At 41.2% G+C, this 26,876-nt stretch overlaps 3 protein-coding genes across 4 annotated transcripts; all 3 read left to right on the top strand.

Annotated features, from left to right (window-relative positions):
* The first annotated feature begins 52 nt into the window (after positions 1 to 52).
* On the top strand, positions 53 to 8,564 carry rab5c (RAB5C, member RAS oncogene family). Its single transcript, XM_028412485.1, has 6 exons — positions 53 to 179; positions 4,014 to 4,351; positions 5,909 to 6,060; positions 6,253 to 6,375; positions 6,484 to 6,577; positions 7,135 to 8,564. Exons 2-6 carry the CDS (start codon positions 4,186 to 4,188, stop codon positions 7,260 to 7,262), a joined length of 663 nt encoding a protein of 220 aa, XP_028268286.1. The 5' UTR covers positions 53 to 179; positions 4,014 to 4,185; the 3' UTR covers positions 7,263 to 8,564.
* A 1,650-nt stretch (positions 8,565 to 10,214) lies between these two features.
* On the top strand, positions 10,215 to 16,831 carry kat2a (K(lysine) acetyltransferase 2A). Its single transcript, XM_028412738.1, has 18 exons — positions 10,215 to 10,548; positions 10,839 to 10,962; positions 11,067 to 11,212; positions 11,287 to 11,376; positions 11,457 to 11,638; positions 11,727 to 11,918; positions 11,998 to 12,104; positions 12,899 to 13,003; positions 13,152 to 13,288; positions 13,684 to 13,892; positions 13,970 to 14,096; positions 14,200 to 14,310; positions 14,401 to 14,544; positions 14,628 to 14,742; positions 14,824 to 14,860; positions 15,223 to 15,286; positions 15,827 to 15,911; positions 15,998 to 16,831. Exons 1-18 carry the CDS (start codon positions 10,324 to 10,326, stop codon positions 16,189 to 16,191), a joined length of 2,394 nt encoding a protein of 797 aa, XP_028268539.1. The 5' UTR covers positions 10,215 to 10,323; the 3' UTR covers positions 16,192 to 16,831.
* A 1,610-nt stretch (positions 16,832 to 18,441) lies between these two features.
* dhx58 (DEXH (Asp-Glu-X-His) box polypeptide 58) lies at positions 18,442 to 22,266 on the top strand. Of its 2 annotated transcripts, XM_028412560.1 has the most exons (12): positions 18,442 to 18,573; positions 18,690 to 18,880; positions 18,948 to 19,152; positions 19,231 to 19,421; positions 19,506 to 19,619; positions 19,991 to 20,123; positions 20,227 to 20,406; positions 20,494 to 20,744; positions 20,814 to 21,125; positions 21,203 to 21,393; positions 21,463 to 21,562; positions 21,641 to 21,826. In XM_028412560.1, the coding sequence occupies exons 2-12, from the start codon at positions 18,704 to 18,706 to the stop codon at positions 21,824 to 21,826; spliced, it is 2,040 nt and encodes a 679-aa protein (XP_028268361.1). In that variant the 5' UTR covers positions 18,442 to 18,573; positions 18,690 to 18,703. The 2 variants fall into 2 exon arrangements, with proteins under 2 accessions (XP_028268361.1, XP_028268362.1); XM_028412561.1 differs by lacking the exon at positions 18,442 to 18,573 and having other exon boundaries at positions 18,704 to 18,880; positions 21,641 to 22,266.
* The last annotated feature ends 4,610 nt before the right edge of the window (positions 22,267 to 26,876 follow it).

Below are 26,876 nucleotides of genomic sequence, written 5' to 3'. Positions count from 1 at the left end.
CTCTGTGCTGCAGAATGTGGGGTCTGGTGCAGGCTGCTGTTGTCATTGGTCAGACAGCTACTGACAAAAAGTGGGAGGTTCCCGGAAAAATCGCTAACCGGAAGGGAAGGCCGGAGCCCAAGAAGAAGAAGAAGAAGACAGCCGCTGCCGATGAGACCAGCGAAGGAAGAAAAAGTAATGTAAGTCAAACAACTTGAAATTGTGAAATATGTAAGTAAAAAGGAACACAGGGGGCATGTTGGACTTTTCGTCGACAAGCTGTTTGGAATACCGGTTTGATCTCTTTGGTCAAATTTTGCTAAAAACCGATCACCCAGGTCCGGACTCAGCCAGCCTAAATGTCCATCAGACTGGCTCGAGAGAGGCTACGAGCTGTGAGACAACACATTCCTAAAATGTCCAAAAAACCCGCGACACAGATGTCGCTAAGAAGTATATGCCATCGTTTTATGTCAGTAGTAGACCGAGTAATAAGTCCGAGTCCCCGAGTTTCTCAAATGTCAAACAGCTGACGACGTGGGGCCGAGAAAAGGAAAGTTGTCTAATGACGTTTTCGACACTTGGCTATAGCGGCTAACGTGGCTAATGCTATCAGAAGTCAAGTTTCTCTTTCAGGAGCATAGCTTTAGTTTTTGTTGTCAGTTTACATTGGTGGGGTAGGGCTTATGCTAGATAAGCGATAAGGTTAACAGCAGACTTTATGTTGTCGACGTTTATTTTGTTAGCCAACTGTTTGGTTCAACTTGCATCTAAGTCAGTGTTTTGTCATCAAAGTTAATGATAGCGTGGCTATATCAGGGCTAATTGTACACTACTATTTAGCTAACACAAAAATAACAAAAAATAGTTTTGGCCGCAAATTTTTCTACTATGTTAGCGTCGTCCTTAAGGTAAGTTAGCTTGTTCAGCTACAGCTAGTCCCAGCCAGGAAAAAAAAAAACCTTGCTAACATGGAAACATGTGTAGGTTATTTCCAGTTTAACATGTAATAGTGTTACTAAGTATTCTATAATTTAATTGGTTTTGTAGTTGAGATTATACAAACAGCAGCATGACAGATGACAGTAAGTTTGCTATGGAGCTGCTGCCCTGTGGTTCACAGGCCAGTAAATACCAACACTCTTGTACTTTAAGCTTTGCCAGCATATCAGAACATGGTCATTGCTGTTGACAGGACCTGTGTACACGTGTGTGTCTTTCAATTTAACAGAAAATATATTTATGTACACGAGTATATTCCTAGCTTCTGTTTATGGTGTAATAAGGAAGGTAGAGCTTGGACCTTTGAGACAGATGCAAGCTTTACAACTCTTTGCCAGAGCTCTCCTTGTGTTTATGGGGTATGGACCTTGTGCTAAAGTGGCCGCTTTACTTGACAAACCAGCCCTAAGCATAGAAAGACTCTGAAGAAATCCCCCATCTGTATACATAATGTTTGTGTTTTGGGTCTGACTGTTTTGTATTCAGGCAGAAGTTTAGGTTGAAACAACTGAGCTCACACCTTGGATTGTATTTTTATTTCCTAAAGCGTTTTACAGCCTTCGTGTGTATTTTAGTGTAAACCTCAGCCTTTGCATTTTTATTTACAGGAAAGCACATACAAAAATAATGTAATACTTCATCTGATACTTGAAACAGGGACAAAGGTTATTTAGTTAAATGTGTCAAGTTAGTGCTTGGACCTCTGGCTCTCTACGACTCTTAGTTTGGGTACTTCTCTTCACACAGAAATCACACAGAAAAGGAAGTGTGTGTGATTTCCTATTGGCCTCACAAACGTCTAGTGATGTCCATCCTGTTTGCCTTTCCTGTGTTATGTCACCACTTTCCCATCCAAATTGTCACTGTCGAAGCCATTCTTTATTAGAAACAACCTATTTCCTTGATCAGGAGCATTTCTCGTTTTATTTGAGACCACAGAGATTGTTCTGCTTCTGTTTCTTGGGGCATAAATGTTACCTTTGCCAGCAGCAATGTGTTCTCTGAAAATGTTTTACTTCCAGATGAGTATAAATAAACCTGGGACCTCACCCTTTCCTTTAAATTAGGTAAACAGCACAAGTCCCTGCTTGTTTTATTAGTGTAGTGATAGCTGATTTTTAGACTGCGACGTAACGGGAATGAGTGTCGGAGATCAGATATTTTTACATTTGTTTTACATTGCAAAGTTTACTTGGTGCCTTTTTCTTTTATATTATGTCAAACACTAACACTTGGTTTTTGTTAGAAAAACCTGTATATCATCTGTTATTGAAAATCATATTATTTTGCCTGATCTTTAATGGTTGATATTACACTGGACATCATTTCTACACTTATTTTATACTATTGGAGACCATAGTGCCTGCTTAAACAGCAGCGCTCCACCTCCACACTTCTAAGGAAGTATTTAATTGTGATATTTAGATGCACAATGCACAGCAATTCCTGCTAAGTGCTTGGACATCATGCTGGCAGAAGAGCATACAGGAGGCCATAATGAATATTTCACAGGTTCTCCCTCTCGCCTACTTTGTCTCCCTCCCTTTCCTGTGACCCATGTCCCTCTCTCTCTCTCTTGCTCTCTCTCTATCTAGGACACAATATCTTTGTTGTTGTTTAGACTCAGTTTTCCTTGAATTTAATGCATATTAACATGAACTGAAAATAACTTCTTCCTTCTGAGCTTTGCTTCATGCAATAACTTTATTACACAGGCTTTGAACAGAGTGTCTTTATTCCTTCTGCAAACCTGCTGTGATGAGAGGGATTCCCTCTGCTCATTTAGGCCTCACGAGAGTCCTCTTCTGCCAGTTAAATAGTCTAGTGTGATCTTTAGTGCAACCCTGATGTGTACTGCAGATGGGTAGAGGTGTACTTCCATGCCCTCTACTTACTAGGCTAAATCAAGCATAAACAATTCAAATGTAAAGTCACTGCAACATAATTTCTACACTTGTGCAAAGGTTTGTAGCTTGTAAGTCTTTGTTATGCTAAATGTATGTTGGATCGATACTATGCTGTCAAATCAAACATGCAGTTTGAATATTTCATGGACAAGGTCATAGTCTGCAGTCACATGCTAAAGATTAAGCATAGCTCAGCAACAAGCTGAGAGAATGGCTGGCACAACCCAGATATATGCAGGGAAGTCTTCATCTCTGTCTTCGTCATTCTTCACATTTCCTTTCTCTCTGGAAAACTCTTGTCTTCAGTGCTCACAGTGTTTCTGTGTTAAGTCAGAGCTGACGCTATTCCTGGTTTTAAAGTGCTCAGCAGTAAAATGTCTTCTGCAATCTTCACTTCCTGCTTTGAGCTGAGTTGTGTTTCCTGTCCTTTGACCAAGCAGAAGCTGGCTGACCTCATGTGTATCACCCAACAAAAAAAAAGATTAGGCAAGGTGAAGATGACTAATAGTTGGCCTTTTTGGTATACTGATTATAAATTGACATCTTTATTTTTTTTACAGTTGTTGTATGTCAGCCTGTATGTAACATTCTTCTTAGCAGAGGAAGTTACTTGTGTTATTTTTTTATTTTTGACTTGTTGGTTAATGTTTAATATTGAGTCTGATATTGTCACATGGAAATTACCTCAACGATGTTCACGCTGTATGCTGATGGTTTCAGACTGTGGCTAGATGTCTGATGAGAGATGAGTCACTAGATAAATGTGTTGAGGTCATGGGTGTAAAGGCAGTCGCACTAATTTCTTCTTCATTTTGAACACTCAAGGGGGGCTGAAGTCAAAGTACGACTTTCATCCCAGATGCATCATGCACACAGAAAAAACAGTTCGAACAAGGCACAGCTTCAAATAAGACACCAAGTGTTTTCCTGCCTAACTTAAACAAGGTTAAATCATAAACTCTTTATCTTAAGGCTCAGTATGATTCAAGTTACAAGTCAACAACTTCCTGATAGATTTAGAGTTGTCTTTCATATTGTTAATGGGAAAAGGAATTTACATCTGTTTTTGGAACTTTTGGTATGAAGTGTCATGTTCGCTTTTAATAGAAATGATGTATGTTTCAGCTCCCACTGGTGAGGCCTCTTCTTCCTCACGTCTACCTGCTGGATCTGAGCTCCCCCCCACCCCTTCCTCGTCCAGCTCATCTTCACCAGTTACCCAGAGCCTAAAGAAAAACCTACATACAACCTCCTCTCCCGGGTCCTCATTCTTCCTTCCAATTTCCAACACTGCGAGATGGCAGGGCGTGGTGGACCAGCGCGGACCAATGGCACCGCAGCAAGCAACAAGATCTGTCAGTTTAAGCTAGTGCTGCTGGGAGAGTCGGCAGTCGGGAAGTCCAGTTTGGTGCTGCGCTTTGTCAAAGGCCAGTTCCACGAGTACCAGGAGAGCACCATTGGAGGTGGGGGCTCTTTTTTTTTTAATTTTCATCTTAGTAGTTTGTTTATTTTGACGGCATCATAGCCACATGTGCATAGGAAATGTAGCTGTAGTTAGGTAGGCCTGTCTGTGGACTGTCTGCCTATACTGTCAAGCTGGGACCATGTGATTATTGATAAATCATGTCTGACTTCAAAGACCATAATACATTTAGGTATAACATATTAGCTATAAAACCATCAGTTTTTATTAGTTCCTATGTTGTAATTATTTTCTGCTTCTTTTTTGTTTGTGGGAAAAACATGTCCTTGCCAGTTCAGGTGAACCACTCTCTTGCAGGTCTTAATATTTTGTGTTGTTAAAGCCTGTGCATGAAGAGGAGTAGTATAACCAGTTCTTTGCAGCTGATCACCTGACTCAAATGAGCCATCAAGCTACTCACACATGGCGGGCATGCACTTATTAAGATTTTTGAGCTGAGGGCAAACAGAACATGACTTTGAAAAATGCATCAGAAGAGTGATTTTATTTAAAAGGAGAATAGATGAGACAACAATGCAGAATTCCTGTACCACATTTTGAGAACATTTTTAAGTGTTAAAGCAATAATGGGACATAGTGTCTGTCTGTGATACTGGAAGTGTTGGGACTTTGAGGTGTGACTTCAACCCAAGGCTGAGGAAATCCTCAGTGCAGCTGAATAAACATCAGTGGCAGGTTTCCTCTGAAACCGCTGACTTGTCAGACTCTTCACCTGTTTCCTACTCTCTATAGATCTAAAAGTAAATAAACAGGTCAAGAGAAATGAAAGTGGAATTCAGAGTTGACCAAATAATCAAGTTAAGACTCAACTGAATAAGAACAGTTGGTGCAGTATATTTGTGGTTGCATCCTGGTGTTTTACATTGGCTGGATCCATGCTGAATTTCAATACAGTTGTGTGGCAAAAAAAAATATTGCTTACTGTGATTACAAAACTTGGAATTCAACCAAACAGAATGAAGCTTCTCTTAACTAGTTCCTCATCTCACTCAGCTCAGTGTTGTTGCTGCTGCTTTGGTTTTTCTTCACCTGCAGAATTAACCTAACCAAAACTAAGATTATAAGATTAAATAGGACCAATATTTGGCCAATTTTAATACTATATAAAAGCATTAAGACTCTTCACGTTAGAAAACGAACTTTTTATAATCATGATGACTTTATTCTTTTCCCCTCCCTCCCTTGGTCCAACTTTCTTAACTTTCTTATATCCAGGTGCTTCTGAGTAATGGTACTTTAGGTTGTAAGAACAGGATGCTCACTGCTTACATTCCTCAACGACTAAAATCCAGTCAGCATTTTTAATATTCTACTGAAGTTGTGGTCAGCTGCATGCTGGTCAAAGATTACAGAGCTTTAAAGTATGTGCCATGTAAGTGAGTGCTCAGTTTCCTCTGTCATGTGACAGTTGGCTGATCAAGCAGAATGGAGGCCATTGTGCCACCACTCATGAGCATGTTTTCTTACATAACTGCTGTATGATTTTTGTCTTTTTGTGAGCTCTAGCGGTCTAATGTTTTATTTGTCTTCTCTGCAGCTGCCTTCCTCACACAGACTGTATGTTTGGATGATACAACAGTCAAGTTTGAGATCTGGGACACTGCAGGACAAGAACGGTATCACAGCTTGGCACCCATGTACTACAGAGGAGCCCAGGCTGCCATCGTGGTCTATGATATCACCAACACAGTAAGTGTGGTAGGACATCAGCCAACACAGTCTTATGTCATTTCTTTGCTGACACTTGTCTTCTAGCCTTGGTAGATGATTGCCTAATCCAGGGGACAGCAACCTTTGTTCTCTCATTTTTTTACAGTTGTAACATTTAAAGGTTGTTTAAAACATGATGTGTTCTGATGATGTCCTTTTTTTTTTTTAAAGGATACATTCACACGTGCAAAGAACTGGGTGAAGGAACTGCAGCGACAAGCCAGCCCGAATATTGTTATTGCACTGGCAGGGAACAAAGCAGACCTGGCCAACAAGAGAGCTGTAGATTTCCAGGTAAACGAGATGTTTACGGCGTTTCAAGTACTTAAATAAAATTATTTAAAAAATAAATATAATGTTACCTTTCCCAATTATGTATATATCTTGTATTTTGTTCTTTAGGAAGCACAAGCATATGCAGATGACAACAGTTTGCTCTTCATGGAAACCTCCGCCAAGACCGCTATGAATGTCAATGAGATTTTTATGGCTATCGGTAAGTTTTTTTTTTTTAAAACACTGTAATAAGTATATGAAGTTTTTTTTAATGCAGGTATACATTCATAGTAAACATGGTAGTAAACAGTAGAAACCAAGTAGCCACAGATCTTGTTACAGTGGTTATGTTTTACTTACGTCTTCTAAACTCTCCAAAAACATGTGAGTGTCATCATGGCACAGATTCACGGAGATGACCTATGCAGGTGCCCCAGAGGCAGAAGATCAACCTGGATCTCATGTTTACAAGCTACCAGAAGCTAAAAGTTAATTCAGATTAGGGTGGCACAGTTCTGGTCTGGTTATTAGACTTGTGACAACATTGGAGTTATTGCTTACATTTTAATGTTGTTGACTGTGGATGCTGATGTATTTATCAATAAATAGTTGCGACGGTAGTGCCATGTAATTTAATCCTTGTGTATATATAAACACCCTGTAACACTGGTGCAATTACCGTGCCAGGCCTATTTTAGACAAAACAAAGTAAAGATAAATCATCGCATGTTCTCAACAGACAGGAATTAATTCTCCATTCTCACATACCCAAAACAGCCAAGAAGCTTCCGAAGAACGAGCCTCAGGGTGGAGCAGGCGCTGGCAGCCGAGCCAGAGGCGGCGTGGACCTGCAGGAAGCTGCACCTCAGGGCCGAAGCGGCCAGTGCTGTGGGGGCGGGAACTAACAGAACGATTCAGCTGATCCAACAAATCTACAGCTCCGATCAACCAGACCAGATATTAGCCAGCTGTCAAACAATGTCCCATCGGTCAAACCAAACAAACAACGGTCGGACCAACTACCCTTTGAGCAACATAGCACCAATTAACTTTTTGGCATACAAGTCCACTGGCCAGTAAACTGCCAGACCCCACCGATGGTTCCAACTGATGTAATCAACTATAAAATCACATTTTAACCCTTGGACTTGCCACCTCTCTTACTGATGATGGACACTTGACATCACCTTAGGGAAAAAAGGCCCATTCATGGAAGGAAAAAAAACAGTCATTACCAATGGCACCTAATAGGCCACCTTGCTCACGTTTGTTTCTGTATTTGTGTAAAGAAAAAAAAAAGATTAATACAGGAAGACATAAAGATACTCTTTGGCCCTGTCGTTTCTCTTCTTACTCCTCTCTTCCCATGCAGCATCAGTTTCTGAGGTGTTTCCATCGTGACGCTCAAATCCAGGTGCATGCAGCATCCTTCACTCTTCTGTCTAGTTTCTGGTCAGCTTCCTGGAACATATGAAGAGAGAAGGTTTCCACCACAGGAGAACAGGAATGGACAGATAATTCCTTCTTGATATAGCTGTGTAGATTGAATTATTACATTATTATTGTTATCATTATTTCAACCTCTTTTGACACGGGCTGGTCAGTATGATTTTAAAGCCTAGTTGTTAAGGTTTTACAATCATCCATCTATGTTATCAAAGCATATACAGTAAATAGTAGTTTATTAACATTGTCACCCATATGTAATTTTAGCATTAATGTAATGTTTTTGAATCATCAGTGTAAAATGGCAAATACATAAAAGCAAAAATTTGTTTTCTTGACCAAAATCACAACTGTGTATTGAAAATATTGCTGTATTTGTAACAGACTTTTCAAGTTTATAATCAATCAGTAGTTATTGTCAAAACAATATCTTCCCAATCTCTACATGATGTTTTGTCAACCTTAATTATGTTGTGATGTTTTTTTTTTTTCGTTTTTGTTTTTTTATGTCTTAATTTTTTCTGGAGATCTATGGTATTAAATGCACTGGTTCAGTCTCATCTTTGTGAATTGAGATCCTTAGCTTTGTTTTCTTTATTCATTTCTTTCTTTATTTTTATTCTTCATACCAGGGATGGGTTTCTTTCAACAATGTTGTCATCCTGTTATGGCATCAACAATTAGCACAACATGGAGGGCAGGGTCATGGGTAGAGAAGGAAGACAGAAAATGTCATTTTATGAATAAACAAGGGGAAGGTATCTTCTCTTGCCTGTTTAATTATTTCAACCTCTAAATATTAACTATCATCTGCAACTTTTGTGTCTCTAATTTAAAATGACCAGTTTTGATCCTACTGCCAGACAAAGTTTAAAACAGCATGGACCATGTGTAACATGTTGCCAAGGTCCTTACCAGAGATCATTGTCTTGTCATTTCAATTAACGCCTGCAGACCTCACTCCCACCTCCGGCTAGTCCCACTTTTTACCACTACGACTATGCCACCTAAGAGTGTGCTCTCATTTGTGTAATGTCTGGTCTCTAATTATCAACATAGTTTCTCTGAGTCGCTCAATTCCGATTTTTTTATATCCGACCCAGGTCACGTACATATGTGGTCCTAAATCAGAATACGTATCCGATGTTTTGCAACGCGACCTCTTTCTGAACGGCTGTGCGGCATATATCCGACTTTTGCGTCAGTGAAGGGCGACAGACGTCACAATTCTGCGACACAGCAGCGTTAAGACAGGCGGTGTTAGCAACCAGCGCCTGTTGGCTGGAAGTAGTAGAGCCCAACTCCAACGCGCTTGCTCACAGATGAGGGAGATGTCGACTGTCTTGCCGTGAAAGTGATACAGAAAGGCGCTCACAGACGTATTCAAAGGTTCCCGTCATTCTGAAATTATGAATGTTGCATGTTATGAATGAAGTCAGTGACGCTAAAAGCAGTCACGTCACTATCGCACCATTCAGCACCCACACTCCAACGGTTCATCAACATTATTGCCTATAGGTCCTACCAAACTTGCAATTGGCCAGATTTGTTTCTCCTCAACTCTCCTCAACAGACCGAGCTATACGTGCTTTATTCCAAAAAGAAACTGTTCCTATTCCATATGTGGTCTTTTACTGGAATAATTTAATAAGCAACCTTGACTGGAAGAAGATATGGAGCTTACCTGCTAGCTATATGTTTATGTTATATGTCATTTGTTTTGGTCTTGCTCTTCCTCTACCAGCTTCTGGACAGATGTCTGTAATTTAAAAGCTATAAAGACTTTACGTTTATGTGCTCTATACAATATTTTTGTATAATATTCATTGGGCCCTATTCCCTTTTGTTTAAGTTCTAATAAAGTTACAAAAAAATACATTGTGTGACGTCGTGTCCTCTTCTGCGCATGCGGGTCACTTCATGGCCGCAGTCCGTTCACACAGGAGAGTGGCAGCAGTCGCATATTTTTTGTAAACACCAAAAAATCCGATTTGAGCATTTAGACCTGCAGTCTGAACGTAGCCTAAGTGCAGAAAATACATTACCCACAATCCCAATTGATGAGGCGATGAGGATGACGACTGTAGAAAGTTATGTCGCGCAGAAGGAAATAATATAAGCAAGCTAACATACGGCATTCAGACGCGACTTCCTTTTTTTCTAATAATTATTGATTACTTTTTATATAATTGTTTTGTACTGCGTGACTTATTTTGCTCAAATAGATGCATCTACGTCACTTTCGTTGTGTTTAGGGAAACCTAATTGGGTATGTTGAAGCCAGCAATTTATATAATGAAAGTTATTATTATGATTATGTATTAATATTTATCATTTTATAGAGTGTTTTCCAAACTCGGTTTTGCTATTTTAACACAAAAGATTTCCTTCATACAGCTGAAACTGCCATGGCCGCCTCTAATAGTGCTGCGGTCCACTTAAATCCAATTTTGGCGAGAGCACTTGAAGGCATCATATGAGTAATACCGGAGCGGAGGAAGAGAGTCAACCAGCGTGGATATGTCGGACCCGGCGGCGCAGGCCTTGCAACCCCGGCTTCTGCAAGCCCATTCTACTGGGGCAGCGGGGTCTAGTACCGCCGCTACAGGTTCCGGGCCAGGGAATAGTGACCCGGCTAGACCAGGACTTAGCCAGCAACAACGTGCAAGCCAGAAGAAAGCCCAAGTCCGAGCTTTCCCACGGGCGAAAAAGCTTGAGAAACTTGGCGTATTCTCCGCATGCAAGGTAGCTAGCATTGCTAGCCAAAGTTCACAACAAAGCACTTCTCGGCTAGTATTAGCATTAGTGTATGTTAGTAAAAACATGAACAAACAACACAGTAACCTAACGTAATTGTTAACTTTTGTAGCTAGCTAGCTAAGTAGTTACACAAATACTTGCATTATTCACTATAAATACGTAGGGATGCATTTATTGCCAGCTAGCTTAACCAATTGGTCATTCATTGGGCTACAAATACATCAGCCGTGTTGCTATTTAAATCCCATTATACAGTTTATTGTGCGTATTTTCAGGCTAGTGACACATGCAAGTGTAATGGATGGAAAAACCCAAATCCACCATCAGCCACGCGTATGGATCTGCAGCAGCAAGCAGCCAGCCTTAGCGAGCCCTGCCGCAGCTGTGGACATGCTCTGGGTACAGAATTACCAACTTCAATATATATTTATACACTCTAGCTCCTACTACTAATCAAATATAGTCCCACTGTATATTATGTTTTGATATGTCTGTGTCCTCAGCTGATCATGTGTCCCATCTGGAGAATGTGTCTGAGGATGAGATTAACAGGCTTCTGGGGATGGTGGTTGATGTGGAGAATCTTTTTATGTCCGTACACAAAGAGGAGGACACTGATACCAAACAGGTCTACTTCTATCTTTTTAAGGTAAGCAGAAACCTACATCAGTAGATTAATCGATCAATATTAATCTACATAAAAGTTCTTCCCTCTTTTTTAAGCTGCTGAGGAAATGCATCCTACAGATGAGCCAGCCAGTCGTGGAGGGTTCTCTTGGAAGTCCACCTTTTGAAAAGCCCAATATTGAGCAGGTTATATTAAACAAATATTGATTCTTTAACAGGGTGCAGTAGAAACAAATCTTGATTTTGTCTTCCTTTTTAATCCTCAGGGTGTTTTGAATTTTGTTCAGTATAAGTTTAGCCACCTTGCACCAAAGGAGAGGCAGACCATGTTTGAACTATCAAAGATGTTCCTTTTGTGCCTAAATTACTGGAAGCTTGAGACACCAACACAATATCGCCAGCGTACTCAGAAAGATGACGGAACGGCTTACAAGGTGGACTATACCAGGTGTGTGTGTTGTTAAAGAAACCAGGTACATACATTTATGTTTATCACTCTGTGCAATAGCAGTGTTTTTTTCCCTTATGGCTGCCAGGTGGTTGTGCTACTGCCACGTCCCACAGAGCAACGACAGCTTACCACGCTATGAAACCACTCAGGTGTTTGGCCGCAACTTGCTCAAGTCCATCTTCACCGTTACTCGACGGCAGCTGCTGGAGAAGTTCAGAGTGGAAAAGGATAAACTGTTACCAGAGAAACGCACACTGATTCTCACACACTTCCCCAAGTAGGTGCAAATTCAAGTGAAATGGCCTGTCTGAGTTTCTTTATCAATCTCTTCATTACATTTGTGCATTTATCATCAGGTTCTTGTCAATGCTGGAGGAAGAAATCTATGGTGAGAATTCACCCATTTGGGAGGCTGACTTTACCATGCCCGCCTCTGATGGCACACAACTGGGACATCAGACAGGTCAGGAAGGTCTTTGATTACCAATGTGAACACTATCTTATGTGGCTACATGTTCTGTTCTTAGATCGTTAATAAGGTCTCTTGCCATGAGTTTATAAAAAAAAATGCAAACGTCGTCCAGGAAATAAATATGATCTTAAGAAGCAGATGTTACAAAATTAAGTTTTAATGCAGGGCTTAGATCCAGACGTTACAGAGTGATGCTACTTGGATATAAATATAATGTCGCAATTATGGTATCACCTTCTTATTTTGCTTTTTATTTATTACTGAAAGAATCTCACTGCCTCTTTGAAAAACTGTAATAGTTTTCTGGTTGTAAGAATGGAGTGAAATATGGACTAGAGAGTAAAAAAGACAGACATCAGTTCAGTGTTTGCCATTATAGCTCATCCGTAAAGCCAAATATAGTGGATGGGATCAGTTAAATATATCCTATTTCCACATGTCTATTTGTGTGAATAAGCAGCACAGTTATTGTTGCGTTAGTGGCTTTCTACTCGCAAAATATTTACTGCATTTACAGTAGCAAAATGTAGTTGTGTACTCAAGAAAACTGCTTTCACCTTTACTGCCATCATTTTGCTGTGTTTGTCGGAAGAGGCTACAGTTTGACCATAAATTCCATCAAAACACTAGAGAATATTCAGCATGTTGTTAAAAAGGTGAGGTGATTTTTTTGTGCACCTTAATAACTATTTTACACAGGTATTCGAGTACACTCAAAAATATAAGAAGCAACTTACTTTTGTCACTGTTTGTAATGATGTGAACCTTTGTTTCTGTTATTGCAGTGCTCAGTCCTGCTTCTGTGTCTGGCTCCCCTGCTCTCTCCAAGTGTCTGAGCAGCACCTCTTCTCTGGGCAGTATGGACACCGGAGGCATGGAGCCCATCCCAGGTCTGTGAGCACTGACACATATTTTTGTCTTTTTGGTGCACCGCAGCTTCATACATCAAAGTAATTGATAGAATAGTAACAATGATTTATTTGTTACTGGTATACCCTTTTTATTGCTTTTATTTAAACAAAGTTTCTCTCTGTTCAGGAGAAAAGCGGAAACTTCCTGAGGCCTTGACGCTGGAGGATGCTAAGCGGATCCGTGTGATGGGAGACATTCCGATGGAGCTGGTCAATGAAGTCATGATGACAATCACTGACCCTGCTGCTATGCTCGGACCGGAGGTCAGTCAGAAGTCTCATTTGCATGTAGTCGGCCTATTAATTTTGACATCTATTCAGATGTATAGAGTGCCAAAACTTGCATTGGTACCAATCCCCAGTTTATAAACCACTTCTACCTCCACTCACCTGTGCAATAACTGTTAATATGTAAACTGTTTATAATGTATATATCTTTTTATTGGTAGTCTATTTTATAATGTATATATCTTTTTCTTAACTTATCCTTTGTTGTCTGTATGCCGTTGCAAAAATGCAATTTCCCCATTGTGGGACTAATAAAGGTTTCTTAATCTTAATCTTAATCTTATTAAGATTATGTTACGTTATGGTTAACGTGAAGTTAATGGATTTCACAAATAAATAACTGTGAAACTAACTGTTGTTTACATTGCTAGACTAACCTGTTGACGCCAAATGCTGCCCGTGATGAGACTGCAAGGCTCGAGGAGAGACGGGGCATAATAGAGTTCCACGTCATCGGAAACTCACTTTCCCAGAAGTCCAACAAGAAGATACTAATGTGGCTGGTCGGCCTGCAGAATGTCTTCTCTCACCAATTACCTCGCATGCCCAAAGAGTACATCACACGGCTGGTGTTCGACCCGTAAGTAGATGCTCACTAAACACACGGGACGCCATCAGAAGATTGTCCTCCCTCTTGACTTCTCTATTTTTTTACAGGAAGCACAAAACTCTAGCCCTTATCAAAGATGGCCGCGTCATTGGAGGCATCTGTTTTAGGATGTTTCCCACTCAGGGCTTCACAGAGATTGTCTTCTGTGCTGTTACATCCAATGAGCAAGTTAAGGTAGGTTATTTTCATCCTTTTTCCATCATCCACCTTGTAGTCACTGAACTATTTTAACAAAAAAGAAACATCTTCACCTTCTCTCTGATGTCTTTAATGTAAGGGCTATGGTACCCACCTGATGAACCACCTGAAGGAGTACCACATCAAACACAACATCCTCTATTTCCTCACATACGCTGACGAGTATGCCATCGGCTACTTCAAGAAGCAGGTAATGCGGATGTGACCTGTGCATCAGCTCAACCTCTGTCCTCTCCCTCCCTCTCATCCTTTCAGTCTTTTGACTTTTTTTTTTACACAGGGTTTTTCCAAAGACATCAAAGTGCCGAAAAGTCGATACCTGGGATACATCAAAGACTACGAAGGGGCGACTCTCATGGAGTGTGAACTGAACCCTAGGATCCCGTACACCGAGCTTTCTCATATCATTAAAAGACAGAAGGAGGTACGTGAAGCTGCGAGATGTTCTCATTAATGCAACAACCTGTTTTTTTTCTCTGTTACATAAATGTGAAAATGTCATAACAGATTATTAAGAAGCTGATTGAAAGGAAACAGAGCCAGATCAGGAAAGTTTACCCAGGTCTCACCTGCTTCAAAGAGGGAGTGAGACAGATTCCAGTGGAGAGCATTCCTGGCATAAGTGAGTGTTTGGTTTGTGTACATACATTGAATTATGAACCACTATTGTCTCATTACTTACAAAATGTTTTATTCCTTCCAGGAGAGACAGGCTGGAAACCCAGTAACAAGGACAAAGGGTAAACTCTCTGCCTGTATTCTTTCCTCTAATGACAGTGATACTTTGCAGATAAGAGTCTGGAAGACAAACCCAAAAGTAAATACAAAGCACATGATGAAAAAGAAACATCTGGTTCACTAACTCAAAAACAATGTCTAGTATATTCTGCCAGTAACAAAATGGGTTGGGCACATATCCAGTCTCTGACGAGAAACTTCAAAATAAAAGAAGCTTCAGAATTCATGGCATTTCAAATCATAAATACAATTAAAAACTTACAAAGCCCTTGTATTACACTGAATGATTTATTTATTTATTTCTCTAATCTCCAGTCCACCTAGGCGATGTGAATATGTTACTTATTATTTCTATGTATTCTAGGAAAGAGGTGAAGGACCCTGATGTGCTGTACAACATGCTGAAAAACCTGCTGGCTCAGATAAAGGTGAGCTCATCTGCTGACATGAAACACATACATAGAACCATACACCACAAGAGCACTGAGACTGAAGCCTAGTACACAGTGCACATGCACATTTCTGTCCACATGAAAACACAACAACATTGAGAAAGAAAATAAGCCTGTTGATTCAGGTTTTTAGGTTTGTTTTCCTGAATGTACATTTATATGTATACATATATAAAGCAGCTAAAATAGTTCCTACCTAAATAATGCAGAAGCCTTAAATGATTCATAAGGGTTATATATATATATATCATCTGTAGAGACCTAAGCGGTTTTTGCACCAACTAACATGGGTATTGACCCACTTTTTGTGCAAAGCTCAAGTTGCCCCTTAAGAAATTGCACCACAGCTTTTGCCACTTCCTGTGTTGGCTTCTTTTTTTTTTACACCCTGGAGGTTGCCCTTTCACCAGCAGTACTTTAACAGCATCCAGTGTCCTCATGTAAACGGAGGAGGTAAATGTGGATGAAAACCTTGTAACTGAGGACAGGCCTGACGTCACTTGTTCTCTTCACCAGACTCATCCTGATGCTTGGCCATTTATGGAACCAGTGAAGAAATCTGAAGCTCCAGATTACTATGAGATCATCCGCTTTCCCATTGGTGAGTCAGCATCAACTTACAGATTACAAGTTTCCTTTTATATCCCACAAGCCAGAAGTGAAAATCATCCTCGATTGTTCCCACAGACCTGAAGACCATGACTGAGAGACTCAAGAACAGATACTATGTGACCAAGAAGCTTTTTATTGCCGACCTTCAGAGAATCATCACCAACTGTCGTGACTACAACCCTCCAGACAGCGAGTACTGCAAGTGTGCCAACACCTTGGAGAAGTTCTTCTACTTCAAGTTAAAAGACGGTGGCCTGATTGAGAAATGAACTGGACCACAAAAATATTTACAGTCAGCCATCCTCATGTCTGAGTTAATAAGACGGTATGTATAAGACAAACTTTACAAGGGAATCGTTGGACTGATGGTTGTTTGGAAACACAGTGCATATTGGGGGGGGGGAGAAAAAATACAAATGACATTAGCTACTAGTCATTCTCTCTTTTCCAGTGCTCATAGTGGGTGAAAAGATCTGCATATACATTAAGTGTACCAAAGTGATAACATTGCTACTCTTTTACCACCATTATTTATAGTATAATTGTCCCGGCTTTGTCGTATTTAACGACAGCTTTCATTCCAGTTTGCTGAGAGTAAAACTCCACAGGAGAGAGATATGTGGACCTCGGCACCTAAAGCCATGTTGCCTTCCGTTACTGACAGACACTTGAACATCTCAGCTGTTTTCATTCTCACGGGTGTGAATGAGAGGAGAATTTTCTTCATGATGATGAAAGTCATTTGCTTGACAGTGATGAAACGGTCTTATCAGCTGGTGATTTATCACATTCAAATAGAGTTTGCAGGTTTTCACACCTTAAAAAAAGAAGTGCATATATGTTTTTGGAGGTTGGTGAGAAGAAAAGGTTTGTGGTGCCATTCTTACTCCAAACACATGATTAAAACAACACAGATAAATCACCACTTCAAATAATTGTTGGTTGCAGCCCTGGCAACAACCCCATAGTAATAATAGGAATATTTATTTATGCATAGATTATACTGTACTGTTTATGCACCATTCCACTTGCAGGGTTTTATTCCAATCCATTTACATGTTCACACTTAGTGTAGGTTTAGCACGCGTACAGGTGTGATTTCTTCCGTCACTTCCACACAGAGTAGTCTAGTGTGTTGTGTGCAGCCACATCTTTGCTACTGGTTCTAAGGGGAATTTGTTGAAGGGCAGAAAAAGACTTTGGTTTATTTATCACTCTATACATAAGCTGTAATGGGTGTTAATGCATGACAGTTTACAATTAGCATTAAAAAAAAAACACACTGTTGTTGCAGGTTTTTTTTTACAGACATTGTAATGACAAGTCTCTTTTCACTGAACATTGTTTTTGTTCAGCGGTCAGTGTCAAAGTGCTTCCTGAGATGCATCTACTTCATTCTTGGGAGTAACTGTCCAATGCTGGTTGAGCCTGCTCGTTGAATGTTTCACTGACATTGTGTGTTTGTGTGTGCGAATGTGTGTTTATTTTGTACTCACGACAAAATAATTGTTGAAGTGATGTCAGTGTTGCATTATTCAGGGTCGTCAATTACACAGTTCTCTCTCAATCTACCTATGCTGCATTTCGGAGGTTCTTACAGGTCAGTTTGAGCTGTCTGAGGATGGTTATGGTATAAATGCCATCTACTATAACTGTAATACTGTTCATGACAATAAAGTTTTTTTTATATGTAAATGGATCTTTGATATTCAGGTGATTTCCAAAGATATTTGTTTTTCTTCTGTTCGTTTCGTTTTCATTTCCAACGTCCTCACTGCCTTTAACGACACCTATTGTTAGATTATTCAGTGAATGTGAAAGACAGTTTCATTTCAGGCTTGGTTCCTTTCAAATGTGCAGTGGCATTCTGCCGTCCTTCTAAAACCTCCCTCAGCAGGGTCCCCTCTGCTGGCACAGAGTTTTAACTCTTGTTTCTCCGCATCAGTCATTATTAAACCACAGAACCTGTTTGCTCCTGCTTAGCCCTGCTGGCAGCTATTATTTCCCGTTCCGCAAAGACGGTCTCACCATTATGTAATGTATTTTCCATCACATGAAAATTCCCCTGAAAATGTGACTTAAATATAAAAAACACTCAAATTGTACCTCTGTACCTGTGGCAGGTTGATGCAGTTTTGGAGCACAGTGTCACAGCTGAGACCATTAAGTTACTGAGCACCCAGAGGGGCAGAACGTTGCACAAGTTCTCACACAGGAATGAGGCTTTTATTCATTAACAGTCTTTAAGTTTTGCTTTCCTTGTGTCCTAAGGGTGGGGCCTAGTTACATGACTGTCACTGTGTTTCTGCAAAACACTATAACTTTAGTTACAAGCATTAATAGTGTAGATATAGATATGTGATACCTTTATAATTTAATCTATTTAAAAAGGGCTTCTACGGGGCCTCTTGCAACAGGCTGACTCTGTTGTTGCAAAATGACTCATAGCTGTTGGCCCTCAAGAACCCCCCTCAGTGGGGCCAACTTTTTTACTTTCGTTTTCCCATTTTCACGTCACAGTGGTGTTTAAAACACCACCAGCTGCACCGTACAGTGACTGTAGATCAGGAGAAGCAGAGAACACAACACAGCTCCGTGTCAGAGCCGGCCTGTGAGTGGAAAAAGGCGGATTTCCTCACAGATAAATGACAGTAAGTGTTGCTGCAGCTTTATCCTGATCCAGCCAGTCTATTTTGAGCTCCGTGATGAATATAGCTGCAGTCTACTGTATTAAGTGTGATTGTTACTCTGCTGTGCTATTTAACAGGTTGATAGTGCAAGATGGCAGAATTTGGACTGTATGGATACCAGGAAGAGGTGGTTGAAAGAGCCCTGAAGGGAGAAAACATCATTATCTGGCTGCCAACAGGAGGAGGAAAGACTCGAGCTGCTGTGTATGTGGCCAAAAGACACCTTGAGACCACAGCGAATGCTAAAGTGGTGGTCCTGGTAAACAAGGTAAACAACAAAGAGGATAAACACAGTAGAAAACTGGCTGTATCTTTTAATCCTTTCTCTACTATAGGTTCACCTTGTCGAACAACATTACTCCAAAGAGTTCCATCCTGCTCTGGGTCAGCACTACACTCTTGAGCAGGTCAGTGGAGAGATTGATGAGAAGGATTTCTTTGGGTTAGTGGTGAAGGAATCCGACCTGGTAATCTGCACAGCGCAGATCTTGTACAACGCTCTGAATGACAAGGAGGAAGCAAAACATGTAGAGCTCTCAGGTCAGAAAAACTGAGCCTAAACATCCCAGATTATTCAGTCAGCCTAAGGTGGACTGAGCCTCTATGTGATCCTTACAGATATCACTCTGCTGATAATCGATGAGTGTCACCACACCCACAAGGAGTCTGTCTACAACAAACTGATGAGATGCTACGTGGAGAAAAAGCTGAAAGGAGAGCGACGGCTGCCGCAGATCCTCGGTCTCACAGCATCGCCAGGGACGGGGGGTGCAAAGATCCTGGATAAGGCTGTGGAGCATGTACTGCAGGTCAGAGTTCAAACACCTTTGTCCCTAAGCGCAATCGCACCACTTTGTGTCTCTTCCTCATCATTGTCTGTCTCTTACTTTCAGATCTGTGCCAACTTAGACTCAGCTATCGTCTCAACTAAAAACTATGCGCCTGAACTGAAGGAGAAGGTTCCCAGGCCCGTCAAAACATTTGACATAGTGGAGAAAAGACTTCAGGTAAGCACGGTTTTTACTACCGCAGAAGCACCACACCCTAGCCTTAGTATGCCGTACAAACAGACTTAATGAAAGTGCTTTATCATGAGAAAAAGATGCCACAAAAGGCAGCAGAATCATGAGCTTTAGTGTCTACGCCTAACCAAACAGAAATACATTATCGTGGTCTTCTACATCATCTCACAATCAAGAAGGTGCTCTACTACATCTTGTAGCAAATTATCGCTGAATGTCACCATTAAGGATGTAAACTGAGGCTAAGGGAACCATGTGTGATGATATGAGTGTGAGAATTGTCGGGTTGGTCATCAAGACAGAATGAACTGTAATAGAACATTTGTCAACAAATAGACATATGTTTTTTCTTTTAGGATCCATTTGGGGATCACCTTAAGTGGATGATGAACCTGATCCACGAGTACATGAACCTCCCTTCAGATGTCAAACTGAGAGAGTGTGGCACCCAAGAATATGAAGCAGATGTGGTGCTACTAGAACAACGTGGTAAATCCTTAATCTGTAATGCGATGGTGTTATTTGCTGAACTTATTTGCCTTTGTGACTGGGTGTGGATTAAGGTAATTAAATGTCTGTTGTCTTGAACCAGGAGTAAGAGAGAACAACAGGCTGCTTGCACAGTGCGCGCTCCACCTCAGACAGTACAACGACGCCCTGCTCATCAACGACACCCTGCGAATGATGGATGCGTATCGCTCCCTGGAGGACTTCTACAGCACAAAGACCACCATTGATGGAACTGACCTCTTCCTGACAGGCCTTTTTGAAGGTGAGAGTCCGGATGTTTTTCTTGTAGCTCATGACATACATATTAATGGTGTAGGCAAAGGTAACCTTGAGTGTCTTTCCTACACAGAAAATCAGGTGGAGCTGGTAAGACTAGCTGTGGATTCTCACTTTGAAAACCCAAAGATGGCCCAACTGGAGAACACTCTGCTGAAACAGTTTGAGCCTGATGGCAAGTCAAGGGGTATCATCTTCAGTAAAACCCGTAAAAGCACCCACTGCCTGAAGGACTGGGTGCTCCAAAACAGAGCCCTGCAGGCGGCTGGCATCGAGGCAGACATCCTGACTGGGGCTGGAAACGGCATCACTTACATGACACAGGTATAACTGCTGTTTGTTATATAAACATTTTATTTTGTTCTTAAAATAATTCTCACGGCATTCTTGTAGAACGAACAGGCAGGAACGATCCGCAGTTTCCGCCAAGGTTCTCTCAACCTTCTCATCTCCACGAGTGTGGCAGAAGAAGGCCTCGACATTCCTGAGTGCAACCTGGTGGTGCGCTACGGCCTGCTCACAAATGAGATCGCCCAGCAGCAGGCCAGCGGACGTGCCAGAGCAAAAAACAGCCAGTACTCAGTGGTGGCCCAGTCAGGGTCACGGGAGGTCCGCAGAGAGCTCACTAATGAATATCTGGAGGAGCTGACGGGGAGAGCCATTGCTAAGGTGCAAGAAATGAGTCCTCGTGAATTCCGTGCAAAGGTAAGACTGTGGATAACTTGTCCATTGCCATCACTGCTCAGAGTTTTAAAGTTTCTGCTGTTTTTCTTTGTGTACAGTTAACTGAGCTCCAAAAACAGGCAATCCTTTCCTATAAACTGGAAGAGACGCTCAGAACAGAGAAGAAGAGTCGCTACTCTCCCTCCACAATCCAGCTCTTGTGTCGAAACTGCTTCAAACCCGTGGCCTCTGGCAGTGACATCAAACTCCTCGAAAAGGCTCACTTCGTCAACGTCAATCCCGATTTTGCGTGAGTTGGACTCTTTGTGGTAAAATGCCGAATTGTTTTCTATACAAAATCTTCACTGATTGTTTACAGGAAGCACTACAAAGCTGGTGTACAAGTGGTGCTACCAAAGAGTTTTGAGGACTGGGAGCCTGGTCGAAGGATCAGCTGTAATAACGGCAACTGCAGCAAGGTACAGTGCTAATTGTTGTTGTAAATGAATGGAGGGAGCTGATCTAAGTGCTCATGTTATTGTTGTGTAAATTCACAGGAGTGGGGATATGAAATGAAGTACAAGAAGGCCGCCATACTGCCCAATGTAGGGATCAAGTCCTTTGCCCTGGACACCCCTGATGGCAGGGTGACTGTAAAGAAGTGGAAGGATGTTCCTTTCACTGTTGAGGACTTCAATTTTGAAGAGTACTGCCAGGAAAACTACCCCGACTTCCTTGATTGAAGCACCGATAAGAGACCTCTGTGTGGGTTTTATTTACTTTATTTCAAACACACATATTAACAGATTCCCCTCCACACTTAGTGTTTGTGCTAACGGGCCAATGAGCCGGCAGCTCACTGAAACTCATTCCACATCGATCATGCTTGAAATTAGCATGGCAGCTTTGTTTATGCCTAAGGTTCTACACCCTTCGTGCATTATTTCCTCAGCTTTATCCCAAGTCAAACACAGAAACCAAGTAATAATATACAGAGCCCTCTAGACAGCATGGATCTGCTTTTAACAAAAAGTTTTTAATTATGAACATTTAAATAATTAATTAAATCATGTAATTACAGAAAACAATTCATTGTTGATCAACCCTTGAATGTGATTATTACATGTCCTTTTATTTTTAAACTAATGAAATGAATTGATAAATAAATACAATTTAAAAAACCCCTATGTCTCAATCTTCATCAACCACTAGGTGTCAGTGGTGGTTAGCTAATGTCCACACTAGCAGATGCTTCATTTCTCCTGGGACTTTGTTACCTCTAAAAAAATGGACTGAGCCATGTTTGCCATTTTTTTCACTGCTGCCCAGTCGCTCTGTGGAAACAGGGTTTAGTTTGAATATACACATAATCACTTATAGTCACCAAACTCTGCATAATAACCCTTGAGCAAGGCGCTTAATCCCCAGCAGCTTCAGGGAAGCTTCTCGTTAAGCCACAGCAAGAGGGTTAGTTGGACTGATGTACATGCAACATCTTAAAGGTGGAAAAAATGGGTAGACAGGGATGAGAAGAAGTTTATTTTTCTTTATGTAACAGTTGAATATGCATTAAATTAATATGCTGCCTCTGTATCTCAAGATCAATATTTGTTTCACAGCCTTGTTTGAAGCACCACATAAACAGTCCACGCTGAGGAAACTATTTATTTTACTTGCATGTGGCATCAAACGTGCATTTTATTATGCTGATGAGTTTGGCTTTTCTTAAAAGGCTGCTAATCATTGAGCTGCTGTGTTTACATACACGCAAAGCTTGATAGCTTAACACACAGAAGCACAGTTTCAGCTATCATGAGCCATTTCCAAAACAAACCCCAGATTATGAAACTGCAGCAACTGGAGAGGAAAACATGCATTTCAAGCTGCCAGCCCTACTTGGATAAATTCATTGTGTGATTCTCCAGGCAAGACATGATTAGGTCAACCTCACAGTGACACGTGCGCCATAATCCTTTCAAATCTGGCAGGAAAGAGCTGGATTCAGTGCTGCTGCCTTGGACATAATCACAGGCTTCGTTCCGGTGTCAGTCCCGACTCAGATTGAGGCAGGCAGAGAGGAGCCGTGTGATTTACTCTGATCAGGCTCAGGCTCTATAATCAGCACTGATTACTTCCTTTTACTTCCCAGCTCAACACTACCCGTGCATCTTAATTGCAATTAGGTGTCTTCTGAAATTAAAGCAGCTTGGAGGAGTTGAGTAATGAATGATAGCTGTGTCTCCTGTGTGTTTGCAGGAATGTAGGTGATGCTACTGCAGCAGACACTTGTCATTGGTATCCAGGGTACACAATGCAAGACAGAATTTATCTCCATATCTTGACAGGAGCATTATTGATCCCCTTCCTCTGAGGCATGTTCAAATGAGATTAGAGTGAGTGTTATAGGAACCTAAAAGTTAATTGTATTGAACTGATTTCCATCATTGTTCTCATTTATTTATTTTATTTATTTATCACTATAAGTAACAGGAAGTTTAACATGTAAACATGTACTCTAACATTTAATTAAAATTAAAATAATATATTATACATAATATAATAATAATGCTAATGGGCGTGTCCTTCCGAGTGATTGACAGGTCGCTTGCCTAATTAGCAACCTGTAATGGGAGTCACATGACCTGTCGACCTGACATGTTTGAGGAAGCGCTCCTGCAGAAGAAACGTTTAAGATTTATCAATAAAAAAAAGCAAAACATGTTACAGTTAAGTTGTATTAAACATTTTAGTTCTTCTAAAACAACCAAACGGGAGTTGGCAAACAAATGTGTCGCAGCGGGTGGAGCAGCGTTTGGCCATTTGGTGGAGCTCCGCACGTGGTAAGTGTCTCTAAATGAATGGTACATGAATGGTGTATGCACCACCACTTATTATAGTTTTAAGTCTCCATATGTGAGAACGTATAACATTAACTTGCTTGTTATCAATGGTAAATAAACGTTCTTCGTTTCGTGTTTTTCCGTCAATGACGCACAGCTAGCTGTTAGCCATTATAGACAGTTTCAAGTGTGCACAAAGTGCTGCATTCAAGTACATTATGTTAATAGTTTTCTCACCACTGTCTAAGCTTCCCTTGCTTTAATATGCATTAGCAGCATCTGTCGTGTGTGTGTAGCCTGGAAGTATTTTGTGTTCTTTCATTTATTTTTGGCCACTAACACTGTAGCTTTAAGAGAGGCATGCGTCATTACAAAAAATGCCCAAAAATCCGTGCTCATTTTTTTCTACTACACCTTAGACGAAATGTTCACCTAACATATCCAGCCCAGTGACAGTCACCATGGTAACCACACAGTCAGCAACTGGTCATAATGTTATGGCTGAACTGTGATAGCTCTGACCCAAGACCTGTGAAGGTGTCCATCGCCACCAAAGAGACTGGCAGCAGGATCTCTCCAGCACATCCCACTGTTGCTCAGTTAAATAGAAGTCTTGTGAATTTTGAACTCTTTGTCATGTTCCCAATTTTGTGCAGTGTGGCAGGGATCATCCTGCTGATAGAGGCCCTCAGGGAATGGTGTTGCTCTGCATCGATTGGCAAAAAATGTGTAGGTGCATGTAAGAGTGACATCCACATCCCAAGCAAAATGATGCACAGGCACCTAAAGTGAAAGTCAGAGTAATGTGTTAGTGAGGTCTGCTAATGCCATTGAAAACAAAGTAAAGAAAAAGATTGCATTCACTATTGTGATCTTTGCTGCTATGGCAGTGACTCCCACTCCCCATGTGCATCACTGAGCCTTGGGCGCCTGTTCTCCGTCACAGCTTCACCTGTTGTCCGTCCTTGGACCACTTTTGTTAGATGCTAACAGCTAAATAGTGGGAACACTTGGCAACACCTGCTGTTTTGGAGATGTTGTGTAGCCATCACATTTTGGCTGTTGTCAGAACAGATGCTTATGCACGCTCATTTTTCTTGCTTCAAACACACCAACAAACAATTCTGCTATTTTAAGTGGTAGTTTAAGGGTTGTTTGCAGCTGATGAATGTATCAATATCTTTAAATAAGTTATAGTGTGTGATCACAGGCCAGTGCTGAAGCTGCAGACAGAAGTCACACCTGTTTGCCTGGTGTCAAACTGTTCTCACACACGCTGTGACTAGTTTTCAACACACCATTGTCTTCTGCGTCTGTGCTTGCCACACTGACAGAGACAAATATCTCCTCCAGTACAGTGAAGCAGTCACCATGATGGGCCCTTTCTCTGAGACCAGTCTGCTTGTCAGCTTTCTGCATTAGAGCTCACTGTGCTCCTTGCTTGCCTCCTAGTTGAGCTTCTCTCTCTCTTTACTGTCATGGCAGCAGCAGAATTTCGGGTTAGCTTGAATGACATGTAGGGCGATGATATTTGTATGTGTGAAATATTCCAGTTGAAAATCTTCATTCATTACATAGTGGAAGACATTGAGAACAAAATAACATAAAAATGATCAATGTATATCAAAATTAACCCATGGAGGTCTGGATTTGGAATCATACTCAAAATAAAAGTGGAAAATCACATTACAGGCTGATCCAACTTAAGTGGAAATTCCTCAAGACAAGTCAAAATGTGGCTCATGGAGTCTGTTTCTCACAGTTTGAGCAGAAACATGCCTATTAGTGGCCTGCTGGAGGTCATGTTGCAGGGCTCTGGCAGTGCTCCTCCTGTTCCTCCTTGCACAAAGGAGGAGGTAGCGGTCCTGCTGCTGGGTTGTTGCCCTCCTACAGCCCCTGTCTCCTGGTGTCTCCTCCATGCTCTGGACACTGTGCTGACAGACACAGCAAACCTTCCTGCCACAGCTCTCATTAATGTGCCATCCTTGATGAGCTGCACTACCTGAGCCACTTGTGTGGGTTGTAGACACCACCTCATGCTACCTCTAGAGGTGAGAGCACTGACAAAATGCAAAAGCGACCAAACATCAGGCAGAAAGGATGAGAGCAGAGAAATGGTCTGTGGTCAGCACCTGCAGAACCTCTGCTTTATTGGGGTTGTCTTGATAATTGCCTCTCATTTCCACCTGTTGTCTGTTCTATTTGCACAACAGCAGCTGAAACTGATTCACAATCAGTGTTGATCCCAACTGGACAGCCTGATTTCACAGAAGTGTGACTGACTTGGAGTTACAGTGTGTTCCCTTATTTTTTTTTGAGCAATGTAGTTCAATTATGATTGAAGTGATTATCAAGCCTGTGTGAATCACAGCTATGTATGTAGTCTTGTGGTTTGGACCTCCGCCTGAGGAGCCATTACAAATCTTCTAGTTATTCAAAGCAAAAAACCTTTTTAGAATTTTGCCGACTGCTCCCTTCAACGCCCAGTCGCTTGAAAACATGTTTTTGTGTACTTTCAAGGCAACATGAAAGCAATTATAGCGCGTAAAGAGAGCATCTTTGTTGCTGCACGTCTGCTTTGATTGAGGATGTGGTCCTCTGAAGTGGACTGGAACTCTGGCGACGGTGCCAGAGTCAAGAGTTAACCAGCCTATTTCATGCTTTATTATAGAGCAGATAAAAGGGGCGCTTGTCTTTGCTGTCCGCCACTTTGTGCCCAGGCTTTTGTCTGCTCTTTGCCGTCTTGTTCCTTTCTTCTGCTTTTTCCTTGTGACAGAACTGCCTGCTTGATTATAAGAAACTCAAGATGAACTCCTAGTGACTAGAGGTTGTTTTGATACCTTAACCCCCTGCGGATGCTTCAGCTGTTTCCCTGGAAAAAAGAATCCTGGAAACTCAAAACATCATGTCGAAGTGGCAGCACAAATATTAGCATTTATTGTTATTCTTCTTC

The sequence above is a fragment of the Parambassis ranga genome, chromosome 8, assembly GCF_900634625.1.
Source record: "Parambassis ranga chromosome 8, fParRan2.1, whole genome shotgun sequence".
Taxonomy (NCBI): domain Eukaryota; kingdom Metazoa; phylum Chordata; class Actinopteri; family Ambassidae; genus Parambassis; species Parambassis ranga.
The sequence above is the reverse complement of the archived record's forward strand: the minus strand, read 5'-3'. Positions and strand labels throughout refer to the sequence as shown.